This window comes from Python bivittatus, unplaced genomic scaffold (assembly GCF_059951505.1).
Source record: "Python bivittatus isolate LINGU-HERP-01145 unplaced genomic scaffold, Pbiv_v1 ctg000020_np1212, whole genome shotgun sequence".
NCBI lineage: Eukaryota > Metazoa > Chordata > Lepidosauria > Squamata > Pythonidae > Python > Python bivittatus.
In genome coordinates, this window is record NW_028277030.1 from 101,599,113 (window position 1) to 101,615,244 (window position 16,132).

At 38.9% G+C, this 16,132-nt stretch overlaps 1 protein-coding gene across 8 annotated transcripts in view; it reads left to right on the plus strand.

The window, feature by feature from the left end:
- The window catches only part of DAAM2 (dishevelled associated activator of morphogenesis 2), a 232,472-nt gene that overhangs the window by 109,269 nt on the left and 107,071 nt on the right, over positions 1-16,132 (plus strand). For all 8 annotated transcript variants that reach the window (XM_088145491.1, XM_088145498.1, XM_088145510.1 and 5 more), the window contains one exon: positions 15,748-15,837. In XM_088145491.1, coding sequence (XP_088001617.1) covers positions 15,748-15,837 — 90 coding nt within the window. The remainder of the gene's footprint in view (positions 1-15,747; positions 15,838-16,132) is intronic.

Sequence of the window (16,132 nt, forward strand, 5' to 3'; positions counted from 1 at the left end):
GTAATTGTTTTCCCCAGCCAAGTACATGAAATTATAGGATCATATATGAGCTTTGGAGCAAAACCTGAGCATCTGTGTTCCTTGCTGATGATCTGGCGAAAGACCTGCAATGTATAGTTTGGCTCTTTTAGTAATTCTCACGAAGTCTTCATTCTCATGAACCCTCCCCTGCTTCTGCTGATGCTTTTACGTCATGTTGTTAAAGAGAATTCAAGGTTAGCCAAGTCTTTGTCCTAGAGCCAGAGGTTTGCTCAGTGACGTCTGATTGGGAAATAGGAAGCATGGAAGGGGAGAGAACCGCTGAGGAAGTGTGAGGGTGACACCAATGCTCTGCCCTGGAAATGCAGCCTGCTTTTGGCCCAGGGCCCTTGCTGTAGTAAGATTATTGTCTTTCCTGGCCCATGTTCAGTGGCATGAGGCAGCCAACTTTTGTGTAGAGGAGGAAGTGATCAGAAAGATGTGTGCCTTTGTGCTTTGGCTGAAGCTGAAGTCCAAATTGCCATATTCCCTTCTAAGTGTATCAGAGCTTAAGAGCTGAATAGAAAAGGTACATTAAAGAGGAAAATAATCTGGGCGGGAAGCCGGAAAAGTAGCAGCTCTCTTTTAACCTTTCCCACACCTAGCTTCCCTGATAGTGGTCCATCTGAGTGACTCTGGCACTGGAAAACAAAGATAGGAGAGGGAAGGAGTAGAGAAAATAAGGGCAGGAGAAGGGCAGTGGAAAAGGAAGATGAAGAGTGGGTATGCGGGTTTTCTGTTGAACCAACTGATAATGATCTGAGAGACAGACAGATCGATAGATAATCCAAAGGCTTCTGTTGAATCCAGCAAACTAGACTTCATTCCATGTTCTCCAAACTCATCAGTAGTTCTGTTAGCATAAAAGTTGAGCTAGATAATGAATACAGTAGCAGGTAAAAGGCAAGAGATGGTTCTATTGCTGAATATGTCTGAAAAGCTCTCCTTTGTGTGTGGAGCAAAGGCAGGCTGTCTACTTCTTCATTCCTAAATTTTGTGGAGCTATCTGGAAAAGATGGAGGCAGAAAGGGTTAGACTTCTTAAACCAATGTGAAATGTTGGATTGTGCTAACTCTGGAACTGGTTTAGATAATTGGGGGCATCTTGCTCATATCAACATCAGACAGCCACTTTTTACATGAGCTAATTTCCTTAAATGTTTTTTAGAAATAGCTCCATGTAAACTGTAGTATAGCAATCTAGTGAGTAGGGTGGAAAGCTAATCACGATTCAGATGGACACCATGAAGAAAATCCATGGTTATAATCGGGACTGGAGAGTTAAAAAAAAAAAAAATCCCAGAAAAAGGCAGTGGCAACTCATTTTCGTACTTTTGTCAAGAAAAATGCATGGTTGTATCCATGTGGTCATCAGGAGTCAATCCAAGGTAGATTTCACCTTTACTTGAGGCTATGGGTATATACATTGCAGTCCTAAACCGGAAAAAAAAAGCATTTTTGGCCACTGCCACCATCCTTCCTTCTCCAGGAGCACAGAAGATTCTTCAGGCACAGCATAACTCCATCCAAGACTTCTCCTGCTTCACTGACTAGTTTGGTTGATTTAAGGTAGTGGGAAATCTGCACAACCACGTGTTGGAGGCAGCTTAAATCTCATATTTTTGACAGAAAACAATCATGAAAAGAGGCCACATACAACTCCTGAAGCCCTCTTATGGAGAAGGCCAGATTTACCGTGCCTACCAGTTTCTAGGCAATTACAGTTTTTGAACAAAGAGAACTTTGCATAGAGCTTAATGCAGCAGTTCAGCTTGGATGAGGCCAAAAGAATGTGTGAACTTGAGTAAAGCTACTTTCTCAAGGATGGAATGCAGTCATTGCATCAGCCAAAGCATTCTAGGCCATAGCTGCAACTCCTAAATCCAGTAAATCTAAACTGGGTCCCAGAGGGCCTTCTAAATGCATCTCATCCTTGTGAGGAAATTATTTCATATGGAAAATGGAGATACTGGTTTTCTTAGTAAAACTAGTTAGAATTTCCTTTGTTCATAGAAAAGGAGAAACTCTGCTTATGTGTGCATGCATGCATGCATGCATGCATAAATAATTCCAATTCCTTTCTCGCTGTCTGTCCATACCTACAGACATACTAAGCCCTGATAATACTCTCTGCTTGAATATTTGAAACATGAAAGATGATTCAGGAGAGATGAAAACCTCACAGGCTTACCTCCAAAAATAGCAGGTGATTAGTGCAGAAAAAAAGAAAAGGAAGTTGGAACAGAAGTATGGGTGTGTTTGCTGGCAAGAACACTGCATTTATAGCCAGCACTAAATTTCCTCCAAGCTAGAATTCACTATGGCTTAGGTCTTCTAATGTGTATTCTTTGCCAAACATCAGCCTTGGAATATATGAAATAATAACAATAATACTATTAAGGAAAGATTAAGCCAGGAAAAAAGTAAATTTTCTCATTCCTCATAAACTTTAAAAATCTACTTATCTATCTGATAGTATATAGAGAGAGGCTTCTAAGACAGAGAAAATGCTATCTAGGTAGGCTTAAGTCTTGACACATTTCAAATTAGAAATGAAACTCCATTAAGAAAAGTGTGGCAGTGAAGGAATGGAATGAGTACAAATATGTTTAAAATTCTGTACTTTTGTATCTTTAACATTATCAAATGAAATCCCTTTTTTAAACATGTTCTGTATCTGGAAAAAGTTTTTTCAACTTTAGACTACAACCGTAAGATGTTAACATGACCACTGATTTCAACAATACCTGAAGGATTTGAAAACCAGTTCCTTCAGGATGCAGATGGTGTATACAGTGGAAGCTTGGTTTACGAACTTAATTCGTTCCGTGGCTCTGGTTGCACCCCGAATTGGTCGCAACCTGAAGGAAATTTCCCCATAAGGTTCAATGTAATTACCGTTAATCCATTCTGGCGTGGAGGACAGGGAGGCGGCTATTGCTTGGAGGGAGAGTCCCCCTCCCTATGACCATGTGTCAGGGGCGGAAAATGGCCATGGACCATGTGTCGGGGGCGGAAAAATGGCCGTGGACCACGTGTCAGGGGCGGAAAAATGGCCGCGGACCACGTGTCGGGCGGAAAATGGCCGTGGACCACGTGTTGGGGCAGAAAAATGCCCGCGGACCGTGTCACGGGAGGGAAAATGGCTGCGTATCCTGTTCGTACCCTGAGGCGGAGTTTGCAAACCGAGGTAAATTTTTGCGGCCGGAGCTGGTTGTAACCCGAAAAGTTTGTTAACAGAGGCGTTCATAACCCGAGGTACCACTGTACTTGGACTACAGAAGGTTTTCCACCCAAACAGAGCTTCCTGCAAAACTTAGCAATTACAAACTGGGGAGAGAGCTAATTAGTGATTAGTTAAACATTAAGAAGCAGATACTGAAAAAGCTGTGGAAGGGTTGCAAAGGAGCAGGCCACCTCCTGCCCATCAGAAGTCTTGGATTACAATTTCTTTTCATTTGCCGTGCTGACAAGAGCTGTGGGATTTGGAGTTCTAAAAGCCAATGGAGACCATCAGTTTGCCAACCCCTGCAATGGAAGGATATAAATTATAGGTTATTTCAATGATTGCAAGGGAAGTTGCTTTCTAATCTATTCATAAATGAGTAGGTGTGAGAGACAAGCAGAGGCCAATTTTGCTGACAACACTGTTTTTAAGTGCTAAAGTTATAAAGGACTGAGAAGAGTTTAAGGATCTAAATAAGTGATATCTAGATTTATCTCAGTGTTGGTTAAAAAAATCCTATTTCACATATGTGATGAGGAGTTTGATGCAACAGCAACTGACCAGGAAATATTTCCTGGGACAAAGGTGGTTGTACCTAACAAGCTCAGATGGTGCTGTCTCTCACGTTTAGGGCCAGCTACGAGAGAGGTTAGCAGAAGTTGGGATGTTAGAATCTTTGTTCTGTTTGTGGATACTTCTTGTACAATGTGGAATTGTATAGTCTTCCAAGATGCATCTAGGATAATTCACATTTCCAAAGTAATATCTGTACATTCTTTTTTATTTTTTTAGTAATCTGCAACCTAGTCTTTCAACTTGCAAGTCTCTTCTGCCAGCTTCTTGTGGTGTAGAGAATAGGTTTCCTAGTCAAGCTGCTGTGAGGAATAGGATCTACTGCCCAGCAATTTGGTGAAGTAAATCCATAACTTTCCCAGACTCAAAGGGGTTGACAGCTCCTGCTTAAGACTATTGAGAGAGAGAGAAATATGGAAAATAAAATCCAACTATGGTGTAGGAACTTGAACGTAGTTTTCATACGCAGGCTACTAACAGTTCAAATATGTGTTGTGCTGCAAATATACAATATTCCCACATATTTTCCCTTCTCTTTCCTCTTTCCTTCATATGTTGTTTTTAGCACTTTGACTGTAATTTGCTTAAGCCATAGTTTCGCAGTCCAGAAATGTTTTCTTCTCTTGTTTAATGAATGCCTGCCTAATAAACCATAGTGAAGATTTCTGTGCCTGAGTTATTCCCTTGTATTGCATTGTTCCAGAAGACTTTAACCATACTGTTCCATGTGGACTTTTTTAATTGCAAGTGGCCAGGAATATCCTATTATTCATTATGCAACTATATTTTCAATGGACTTTGGTCTCCCCTTGCTTTCTGTGGGTTAATGAAATCTAAAAGGAATACATCATGAAGAAAGTCTTGCTCCTGTTGAGTGTTTGGAATGGTTGGAGAATTTCTGCTTCATCTGGGAAAAAATCAGGCAAATAATTTATCTACCTAGAAATTTGGCAGAAAAGTTGAAAAGGCCATTTATGCCCAACTTTAACTGCAGTTAAGGATAGCTGAAATCTGACCTGGGCTAATACAACACTTCTTCCTTTTCCTTAAAAAGTCTGTCGGATCCGTTATCTTCTGTCAGATCCATTATCTTCTGAAAATTTGACAGAGATAATTTCCCCTTCTGAGAGTTCATCTTCTTGGGCCAAAGATGATGGTGCATTCTGTGGTAGGAGTTATATAGAAGAATGTATTGAAAGTTCTTCCCTGAATAGAATGCTCTATATTTTATCTTCCTCTGGATTATGACAGCAACAAATACTATGGTACCAATAAATATTTTAGGGATCTGAATCAGTCTGAAGTAGGTGTTATAGCTTAACAGAGGCTGAAAATGTAACATAGAAGGCATGTTACTATGGCATGTTAGAACCAAACTGAATAATAGAATCCACTAATCAAAGGTGCTATATTCCTTGTCACCAAATAAATCCTCCAGTCCATTTATTGCAGATGAAGCTGGCATAGAAGCATAAAACACTTCTGAGCTTGTTACTAATACAAGGATGTATCTGCTGAGTGGTATAAATAGTTTGCTTGCCAAGTGGCCTTACTCAATTCACTTGTTAACACTTTAACAGACTGAACTGGATCTTATTTGGAAAGGATCAGAGTGCAATGCTGATAATTTTCTTTTGTATTGTATTCCCCTGTTTCTATTCTTCCTTGAAGGCTAAGGATGTAAGACCTTACTTTAGCCTGTATTCATTAACTCCAGGCTGCCTATAAATTACAGGGCAGATGACTTGTTCAAGACATGTCTTTACTCTAATTGTGGTGGAACTAGATGTTGGGAAAGGCATATTCAGAAAGTGTTGAAAAATTCAGGTCAGACTTGATATGTCTTTATGATAGGTCAATGGTCTGCTGTCATACATAGAAGTTTGTTAGTAGTCAGTTTTACATAATGCTACTTTTTGTTCGCATGCTGGAGAACAAATGGAATCCCAGAACTAAACATTTGGGATTAACTGTCTGATAATCCTTTGAAATTGGGATTCTATTTGTCTATCAAATGTTCAATACCTGTAGTGTTACTTCCACGGGGCCACTTTAAAATACTTATTTTAAAATATTTTTAAATTAAAATATTTAAAATAAAATTGGGATCAGCATCCTTTTCTACGTACGGCTGCCTTTGAAGACATCCTGGAAACCACAGTTAGTACAAAATGCGGAAACCAGGATGCTATTGGTGGGAACCATCTGTTGTAATGTAACCTCAATTCTCTTGTCACTCAGTTTGTTACCAATAGTTTCTGAGTCTAATTTGAAGTGCTGGTTTGAGCCCTACATGGCTTAGCTCCAGAGGCCAATTCCTCCAAGTAGAATCTATCCAGTCCATGACAATATGTAGAGAGGGAATGCATATTATTATTAGATTTATTATTAAATTTTTATCCCACCCTTTTTTTACATATATAACTCAAGGCCACGAACATACCTAATAATATCCTGTCCCTACATATTCCCTTTCTGAATTGGCCTCCATGTTGTCAAGCATTTTGTCTCTGGAGGTACAGCTGGCATTCTGCTTATTACCATTCAGAAGTTATAAAAACAGTTTTGTTTAAATGAGTGTTGGAAGTTTATTTGTTTAATTATTTATTGATTTGATTTGATTTGTAAGGACACCCGTCTCTCCATAGCAACTCTGGGCAGCTAACAATGCATAAAAACAACCAAAGAGTTTTATTTGTAGTGCTGTTACATGAGATTTTATGGTGACCAGGCTGCTGTTTTTATTTAGGGTGTCTTTTGGTTTTGAACTGGTTGTTTCAAGCCCCTTCATTTGGGCTTGTCTCACTGATATGTGTTCTAATCTTTATAATTGTAAACTGCCTGGGATCTTGGGAACTGGCTGGTAATTAATTAACTCAGACAGATATAGTGACTGATTGAATTAAACCATAGTTTGTTTTAACAAGAGTTTATTTAAAAAAACTCAATGAATTGATTTGTACATGAAACTAAACCACCAACCATAAGCCATAGTTTACAACCGCAGTGACTGGGTTACATATCACAATAAAACAAAACCAAGTGAATCATACTGAGGCCTGGTCTGAAGTATGAACCCAGCTAGTCTGATTAAGAATGTACAACTGAGAAATGAGGGGGGAATTAAAGACAGGAAAAAAATTTTTAAGGCATCAGAAAAGAAAGAAAAATGCCTATCAGAGCATTCTCATCAGGCCCATATTTGGTAGCTGGAAGTATAATAATATCATAAGTTTTCTGAATAAATATATTCAAGTAACAGGTCCTTGTGGCACAATCTTTATATTTCCTGTAGTTTACTCATAGAAGAAAGAGTGCTCTTATTTCATTATAAGGTATATAAGGGAATAGCATCTGTCTAAAGGGTATGCCAACCTTTATTTGCAATGAAGGTAGAGTAGAGAGAACTGTATAAATAAAGGTGGAGGGAACCTTTATGACATATTAATTCTCTGCATACTTGGCCATCGTAACAGGTAGCTAGTACTATTCCTTACTGTTGGCTTCTTCTTGCCTTCATGGGTGTGCCTAACGTTACCTAAAATCTCTTGCTTCTGCAGCTGCTTCTGTGAAAAAGCTAATCTTATGGGCAGGAATAGGAGAAAATCCACCTTTGGCATTCTAAGTAGACCAGCTGTAGCCCCAACTGACCCACCACATTGTAAAACCAGGAGTGATAATTAAGCACAATAATAATTTTGCCAGTGCAGTCTCTATAAGACTGTACATATTAAATAATGATAGTTGTGTCCCTAACACTGACATTGCTCACATCTTAGAATTGGCTCATGTAGTTGTTTCATATTGTGGTGAGAACTGTGGGGTTTCAGTTACCTCATGTTGGCTCTTTGTCATGCTTCTGTGGACTGTGGAAATTACTTGAACGCTGACCAGAGCAACTGTACATGCATTAGATACTAGCACTCTGTCAAAATTAACCAGTAATAATCTGCTTAGAAAAGTAGCATGGAAGATGTCATAGGGAGAAGACCCAGAGGACAAAGGTGTTGTAGCCAGCTGGGGTTTCTTGAAAGGAGATTAAGGATAGCGTAGTCTCAAACTCCATCAGTGAGAAAGAAAACTAGGAGACATCTAAAGGAGCCAGCATGGTTGAATAGGCAGCTTGTGAAGGAACTGGAACTAAAGACAGATGCTTATTGGAAGTAGAAGGAAGGGCTAATAATGAAAGAAGTCTGTACAGTTTCAGCTCAGAAATATAGGAGAAAGGCCAGGAAGGCAAAGGCCAAAAATGAGCTAAGACTAGCAAGAGAGGCAAAATCCAGCAAGAAGTGTTTATTCAGATACATCAACAGCAAGAGGAAGACAAAAATGTGGCTTTACTCCTTAGTCCAAATAGAGAGGTCATAACAGATGATCAAAAGAAAGCAGAGGAACTCCATTCCTACTTTGTCTCTGTCTTTACATCCAAAGGAAATGGTGATTGAAGGAGCACCAACTGGGAACAGATATAACAGGGGACGGTGCAGGTCAGTAAGAACGTGGTAAAGGATCTTTTTGCTAATTTGAATGCCTTCACATCCCCAGGCCTTATTGAAATACAATCTAGAATACTAAAAAAACTGATGGAGGAGCTCTGGACCTTTGTCATTTATCTTGAAGGAGTCGTGAAGAACTGAGGGGATGCCAGAGGAGTGGAGAAGAGTAAATATGCCCCCCGCTTCAAGAAAGGAGAAAAAGAGGATACCAGTAGGCTAGCATCAGTTCCTGGAAAGAAGTTAGAGTAGATAAAGTATTGCACATTGGTGCCAAAAATCCTAACTACTCATACAGACTAATGGGATCAAAGCTAACGGTGTCTAATAAGGAAAGAGATCTTGGTAAACAGTTCAATGAAGGTGTCAACACAGTGCATCTACTATAAAAAAGTCAACAAGTTGTTAGTGATAATAAGAAATGGTATTATGCCAATATTATAATGCCCTTATAGATCAAAGATTGCAACGACATCTGGAAAATTGTGTGCAGTCCTGGTCACCACAGCTCAAAAGGAATATAGTGGAGCTAGAGAAGATGTGCAAAATTATGCATGGTGTGGATAAAGTGAACAAGGAGAAGTATTTTTCCCTTCCCAAAATACTAAAACCAGAGGTCACCCAATGAAATTGAATCCTGGAAGAATCAGGACAGACAAGTGAAAGCAAGTATTTTTCACACTATATATAATCAAATTTTGGAATTTGCTACTACAAGATGTGGTGCTGGCTTCAAAAAAGGGTTTGGACCCCATAACCAATTTATGGAATCAATGGGAATCAATTCGTGGGATCAATGGCTGTTAGCCTTGATGACAGTGTGACTGTTTGTGAAGGCCACCAACTGGGAGATGAGTAGGCTTCCTTGTGCAGTCAGTTGGCCATTGTGAGAATATACACTGGACTAGATGGGCCAAGTGTGCAATCTAGCAGGGCACTGCTTACGTTCTTATAACAAAGCAGGCCATTTGTAGGCATCTTAAAGACAGTGCCATAATTGCTAAGAGTCAGGATGGCTCTATCAAAAATAGGTAATCATGTCTCGTTCTTTGACAAAATAACTATTTTAGTGAACAAAGGAACTCAGTGGATATAATCTGCCTTTTCAGCAAAGCTTCTGGCAGGGTTCCAAGTGACATTCTCATTGATAAGTTGTTGAAGTGTGATTTAGATGGCACCACATTAAAGTGGGTCTACAGCCGGCTGGCTAACTGAACTCAGAGCATTGATACATCTACTTCAAGTTGAACAGCATTAGCCAGTGGGGTCTCAGGAATTTCTCAGGCCAGTATTATTCAATATTTTTATTAATCACCTGGGTAATGGGATTGATGGGCTGCTTATCATATTTGTGGATGACACAAAATTAGGTCAGGCCAACATCCAGAATGATGGAACATGGTTGCAGTATAATCTGGACAAGTTGAAAGATCAGAGGAACAAGAAGTCCTTCAACAGGGAGAAAAATAAGGTATTGCATTTAGGGAGGAAAAATATAGGGCATAGTTACAAGATGGGAGATTCCTGGAAGGGCTATATCAGAGAAGGACTTGAGTCTGAACAAGCTGGGCTGCATTAGAAGAAGCATTGTATCAAAGATCTGATGATATCACACCTGGAGTACAGTGTATGAGTTTGGGCATCTCATTTCCAAAAAGGTATTGGCAGATTGGAGTAAGAACAAAGGAAGGTGACAAAAATGATATGGGGGACTTGAGGACACGCCTTATGACATCAAGCTGAAGAAATTTGGGATGTTCAATTTGGAGAAAAGGCTGGGGAAAACATGATATTGTTTTATGTACCTAAAGGAGTGCCAAGGGAAGGCAATCAGGACTAATTTTCCGTTGTCACAGAAACTAGTACAAGTTGCAGGTAGCAGCTACTGTACTATGATTTCGTTTATATATAATGAAACATTATATCTTTGATGGTAAAGCTGTACAGCAATAATCCAGCCTAGGTGTGATTTATTACTGTAGGCCTTCTGGAACAACTCCCATTTAACCAGTTTCCAGAATTGTGATCCAATATGTATGCTCTTTGCTGTGAGAAAATCTCATGTTGGGTGGAGATTGTGTACATTTCTCACAAGGTGAAAGCTTGTGTTTGCCATGTCAGAATTATTTGAAAGGAACAATGAAGGGGAGAATTGTAGTTTTGATCGACATAATTCAGTAGTGTCTCTTTGAAATTAAGAAACAATCTTTACAGACTGAAGGACAACAACATTGTACTCTGAGTGGAACTTTGGACATTTTGAGCAGACCAAGCGATTTGCAAGCTGAAATCAGTTTAGTTTGAAACTGAGTATAAAAATGTGAATGTTGGTACAGGAACCAGCTAGGCTCCAGAAAATAACCATGTTATTATAAAGACCATTAATTAAAAGTAGAATAACTGGTCCTGTAAGCAACATCTTATAGCCAGAGCTCCATCAAAACTATCTATAAATATAAAACCTAGGAACAAGCAGGAATTCACATAACTCATAAATACAATATGGATTACTATTCCCAAAATGAAATAGAAACTGTTTATAAGAGAAATGCTTCCCCCAAGCTTTTAGCCCTTGAGTTTTCAGGGTTTTGAAAACAGCTGTTAATCTGGAAGAAGGGGAAGCCAAGAATCACAAAAATGTGGCTAAAATTAGAATATTGGGTGTGTTAAGATTTTGAGCAAAGGGCATAGCACCATCCTTTTAAGCAACAGGGATTACACTGTTTTGAGCATAATCCATTTGGATTTTATTTTCTCCTTCTAAAGAAAAGGAAAAGCTGTAGAGTAGAGGCTGATGGGAAACTGTTGCATAAATCCCAGACCCAGAACTGTACAGTTGCTATTAATTTTAAAGTGACTTGCATTTGGACATGAATATTTTCATAGAGCAAGCTGTTTTGTGCTTATGATGCTTTTTGTGAAATTGAATGCTTTAAGATGCCTTACCCCAGCCACTCATGCCTGTTGGCTGAACATTAAATGGAGTAGCATGTTGCAAATAACTGGTTGTGAAACAGTTTCTTGGTTAGTAGCAATATCGTACAGTCACAAGATAGGTCAGCAGCCAAGTCATTAACTCTCCCCTTTTAAATAAAAGCATTTTTAGCTGAATTTATTCTCCTATGTGAATTTTTGGAACCTCATACAAGGTTTTGTTTTGTTTGGTTTGGTGTCTTTGAGTCAGTGTTGACTCCTGGTGACTGCCTGGACAAGTCCCTGCAGTTTTCTTTGCTAGGTTTTTCAGAAATGGTTTGCCATTGCCTCCTTCCTAGGGCTGAGAGGGAGTGACTGCCCCAAGGTCACCCAGCTGGCTTTATGCCTAAGGGGACTGGAACTCACAGTCTCCTGGTTTCTAACCTGATGTCTTAACCACTACAGCATACAAGTACATACATCGTATAAATTACTATCATTAAAAAAGGTAGTCTCCTTTGAGTTGAGCTTGATTCCTGAGGACTTCATAGATTATCAGTATAGTTTCTTGGAACAATATGGAAGTTATTTACCTTTACCTTCTTCCAGAATCTTTGTTTGATTTCCCAGTCTAGTCTATTGCCTTGGTATTCCTGGGAAGTGCTGAGCAAGCCTGGCCCAGGGCTTAGCCCAGTGCTACCACTTGTGAGCCACCATAATACAGTCAAGATGGGGATTACAATTCTGAACGTACTTTTACTATTCCTGAATTTTAGTGTCTTTTGCTAAGTATACATTGTGGCAGTGCAGAACTGTTAGTGATTAGGATGATATCACACCTGGAGTACAGTACTTTAGTAAGTGCCAGGTCTTGTCATGCTTGGAAGAGGCCTTGCTATGCGCTATCCATGATATTTAGAAAATCATGTTAGATGAGTTCCTTGAAGTTCATGAAGGAATTGTCTTTTACTAGAAAACAGTCAAATAAGTTGTTTTTAGGGCATGCATGGTTACATTCAAGAGACCCGAAGCAGGAGGCAAAGGACAACATGTGATTTATGTGTTGTACTTCTTAAACTTTGCATGGTTATCTCACTTCAGATTTGTCAAGCAACCCGTTTTTCAAATCTCCAAAACTCCTTCTCTTTATATTTTGATACTCTCACAAACACACACACCAAAAAAAAAACCCTGAAAAAGTGGGAAAGAATTCTGAGATTAAGGTACAAAAATAGAAACATTTTTCATAGGAGAGGAAAGTTTTCAAGAATTCAAATGCTTTATTATGTTTCTGGCCTGCTGATTTTCCTGTTCTGATTTTCATGAGTTTTTCAGCCATTTTGAATCCAGGCTATTTTGTCAATCTAATTTCAAAATCTGGATTGGAAACATTTTTTCCACCAACCATGTCCCTTCTCAGTAAATAACATACAGTGGAATAGGATAATTGAAAATGAGACAGAATGTTAGGAACATTAACCGGAGGACCTTTATTTAATCTCCTCCCTGAGGTCAGCCTGGCAAATGTTTTTTTAATCAACATTGTATCAGCTTTTACATCTTGAAGTGCTTTTTTGAGAGCCAAGCAGCTGATTCCTCTGGATTCAATCTTCTACTCAAGAAGAATTAACATATGATTGGAAAATTGCCACAACAGTTGTTGGAGTGAAGAATGATGTTGTGTGTTTGTCTTTGGAGTCATGGTTAGGCTTCAAGGCTAGCAATGGACTTAAGTTGCTGTGTCTGCTGCATTACTGAGTTGGTCTCTGCAAAGTGCCCTCTCCTCTTCATAATCTCCTATCAAGGCTTTTCTCTTATAAGCACAACAGAGAGCTGAAAAAAGAGAGTTTACACAGCTTGGTGCTTTCATCTGAATTATAGCTATCCTGTGTGCAGTTTATAGACTGATGATGTGTTTTGATGGCTTTCAGTTGATAGATCAGAAGTATAGGATTGTGTCCCAAATAAACAGTGTGGAGCATAAATGAGAATGGATAAATTGTTCAATTTCAACTTCTCTTGGTCTGTATTCTTTCCTAATCTTAAAATCTAATCTGTCCTGTTTCTGCAAGGTGATTCATAGGCCATTTTATGTGCATTTCTCCTAATGTGCACATTGTTGTAAGCAATTATTGTTAATACAGTATATATCATATAACTACAATGACAGCATCAGTTAAACATTAAATCTTGAATATTGGGGCCATTAGTAACCATCTCCCTTCTTAAGATTTTCTCATTTCCCCAAAATGATGAAATGAATAATGGTGGACTCATGTTTATTTTCTCTCTAATTTCAGTCTACCTCATTTATTTCCTTGCTTAGGCATGATTGATTAGGCAAGTTCTATATAAACCATTAAATTAAGGCCAAATATTATTATTATCCTTTAGCAGGATGAGCTTGTATGAATCATCCACAGAATTATCTTGGAAGCTGCAGGATGAGAATGTTGGACTGGTAGTTTGTGGGCTAATCACCTACAACCACTCTTCTCCCCACCCCCTTACTAAAGGCTGAGCAGTTGTGAACAGTTGCAGTTGCAGTTAACAGATGCTTACACCTGATGTTCCTTAGGTGAACTCCTACTGATGTAGCCATGCACCAGTTTCTTAGATGTTTTTATGACTTAGGAATATAATCCACTTAGCTGATTATTGCCAAGTAAACAAGTTCTCAGCCTGCTGGTTCCCTCAAGCAGTGATGCCTTGGTAGAGAATTTTGCTGAGGCAGCTCAGCTTGTACTTGTGGATCCAAGCAGGACTTCTGCCAGATTTAGTCACCTCAACACCACAAGTATAAGTGACTCTATATTCATTTCTCCCACTTGATCTCTTGCTAGGTTCTTCATCTTGAACTTGTGATGTGCAACTAATTTCTCTCTTCTCTCTTTCCATCTCTTCAAGAATGTGCTCTTGGCTCGAGCGTTTCTAATTTTGTATTGCGAAGATAAAATGCCTCGCCTTGCTTGGCTGCCCTCTTGTTTGGAAACTCACGCTAAACATTTCCACATGGCTTGCAGTCTTCCTGTACATATATGTATATGAAATATTTATGCTGCCACCTCCACCACCACCACCATCATCACCCTAGAGTCCCCTGGCTTCTCCTATCTTGGGCTTTTGGCAATGACCTAGCCTTGTAACAGTTTGTCTTTCTTTTTTACCTTTCTGTAGCTGAACTCTCCATGGGCCTTTAAATCTGTCAGCAGCTGCTACCAAGCTCAGTATGCAATTTTAGTTCATTGTTTTCACAAGCTATTGACTCCAAAAAGTGTTCCAAGTCTTAAAGAAGCGTTGTCCCAAGTTTCAGATAAAGCTAACTTCAATACCTCAGAAGTCACTTTAATTTTGGCTTCCTTCTTCATTTAAAGAGTTCCTCTTATTTAACTTTCCCCTTCCAAAAACAGAAAAACTAAGATGCTTTATGTGAAATTAAAAAATGGGGACAATTAAGGAAAGAATTTATTTATTTATTAGTAATAAACTTTTCCTATTATATAGTACAGCTTTTTATTTCTACATGATATAGTATAGCAGTTAACAGATGCTATGTAAAAACATAAAATCTGGCACATAATTCACCTACAGTATTTCAGTGTTTAGGAGGATATTATTGGAAGAGACTGGGAAACGTAAACACATCCTCTCCAGCAGCCAACACCCAGATAAGCAGGGATTAACACCAGGCAAACAATCAAGCAGAAAACGATACCCTAATCAAGGAAGTACCAAAGGAGGAAACCATATCCCCACCAAAACTGTCAGGACAGGCTACTGTATATGACCAGGAGCAAGCCCATCACTCACTTGCACTGATGATGTTATCTAGTTGAGTAATGAAATGTCTGCAAGCAAACAACCAAGCTCAGAGAGCACTAAGGACTCCACAGTTCAACCCTAAGCTACATATATTCTCTTCTACTGGCAACACTGATTAAAGATGGTTCTAGAGAGAGGTAGTTCTCTGCAGTTATTACATTTTAATTTTTGCTGCTTGTTAACAGGCCAAGCAAAAGGGGCATCTAAATCCTAGTCTCTAATAGACTCTGAAACTGCCAGTCTAGGTTTCTGTATATGAAGGGAAGGCAAACGTTTTGGGCGAAATGCATATTTGAAATTTTAAAAACATGTAGAGGGAACATTCACATAGAGGCTGTCACGAGAGACTTATGTACCTCTTTTACAAAAATGAACTGTGCTAAGATCTAATTAACAAGATTATTTAAGAGCTTTCTGGAAGGGCTTCTAATAGGAGCCTACAGCAGTTTTGTTTTTCCTTAGATGAAGGGAAGAAAATTGATTGTGCATGACATATGTATGGGAAGAAAGTCTCTGCGTTGAATAAGACAATGGACATTTCATTTAGTGCACCGAAATATAACAGAGGATATTTTACAAGAGCAATTATTTGAGAAAATTAAAAACCTCCAGGAAATTAGGTGTTAAAGATGGCTGCAAAAAGGCTCTGAAAAAATTATTGGTGTTGTTGTTCACACATTGTTTTTCTACTTGCCATCTCCAGGATGAATTGGATCTCACAGATAAGAATAGAGAGGCGATGTTTGCACTCCCACCAGAGAAGAAATGGCAGATCTATTGCAGCAAAAAGAAGGTAATCTTTACTGTAATCAAATTTTGTGATAATTATTGTATATAAAGTATGGCTTGAACTATATGACAATGTGCTTTTTGCTTTGATTTTTTTGCAGTTTTGTATACTTAATGCAACTGTTGTTTATATGGGGCATATTTGCCTACATGTAGTTATCTTTCCTCCCTGGATGCTTGGAGGGACTTTAGATGCTGGGAAGATCAATCCACCACTTATTTCTTAAATTATCTTTAGTTCTAACTAATATTTCTCACAAGATATTCACATTGCCTCAGCAATGCCCCAGCAGATGCCT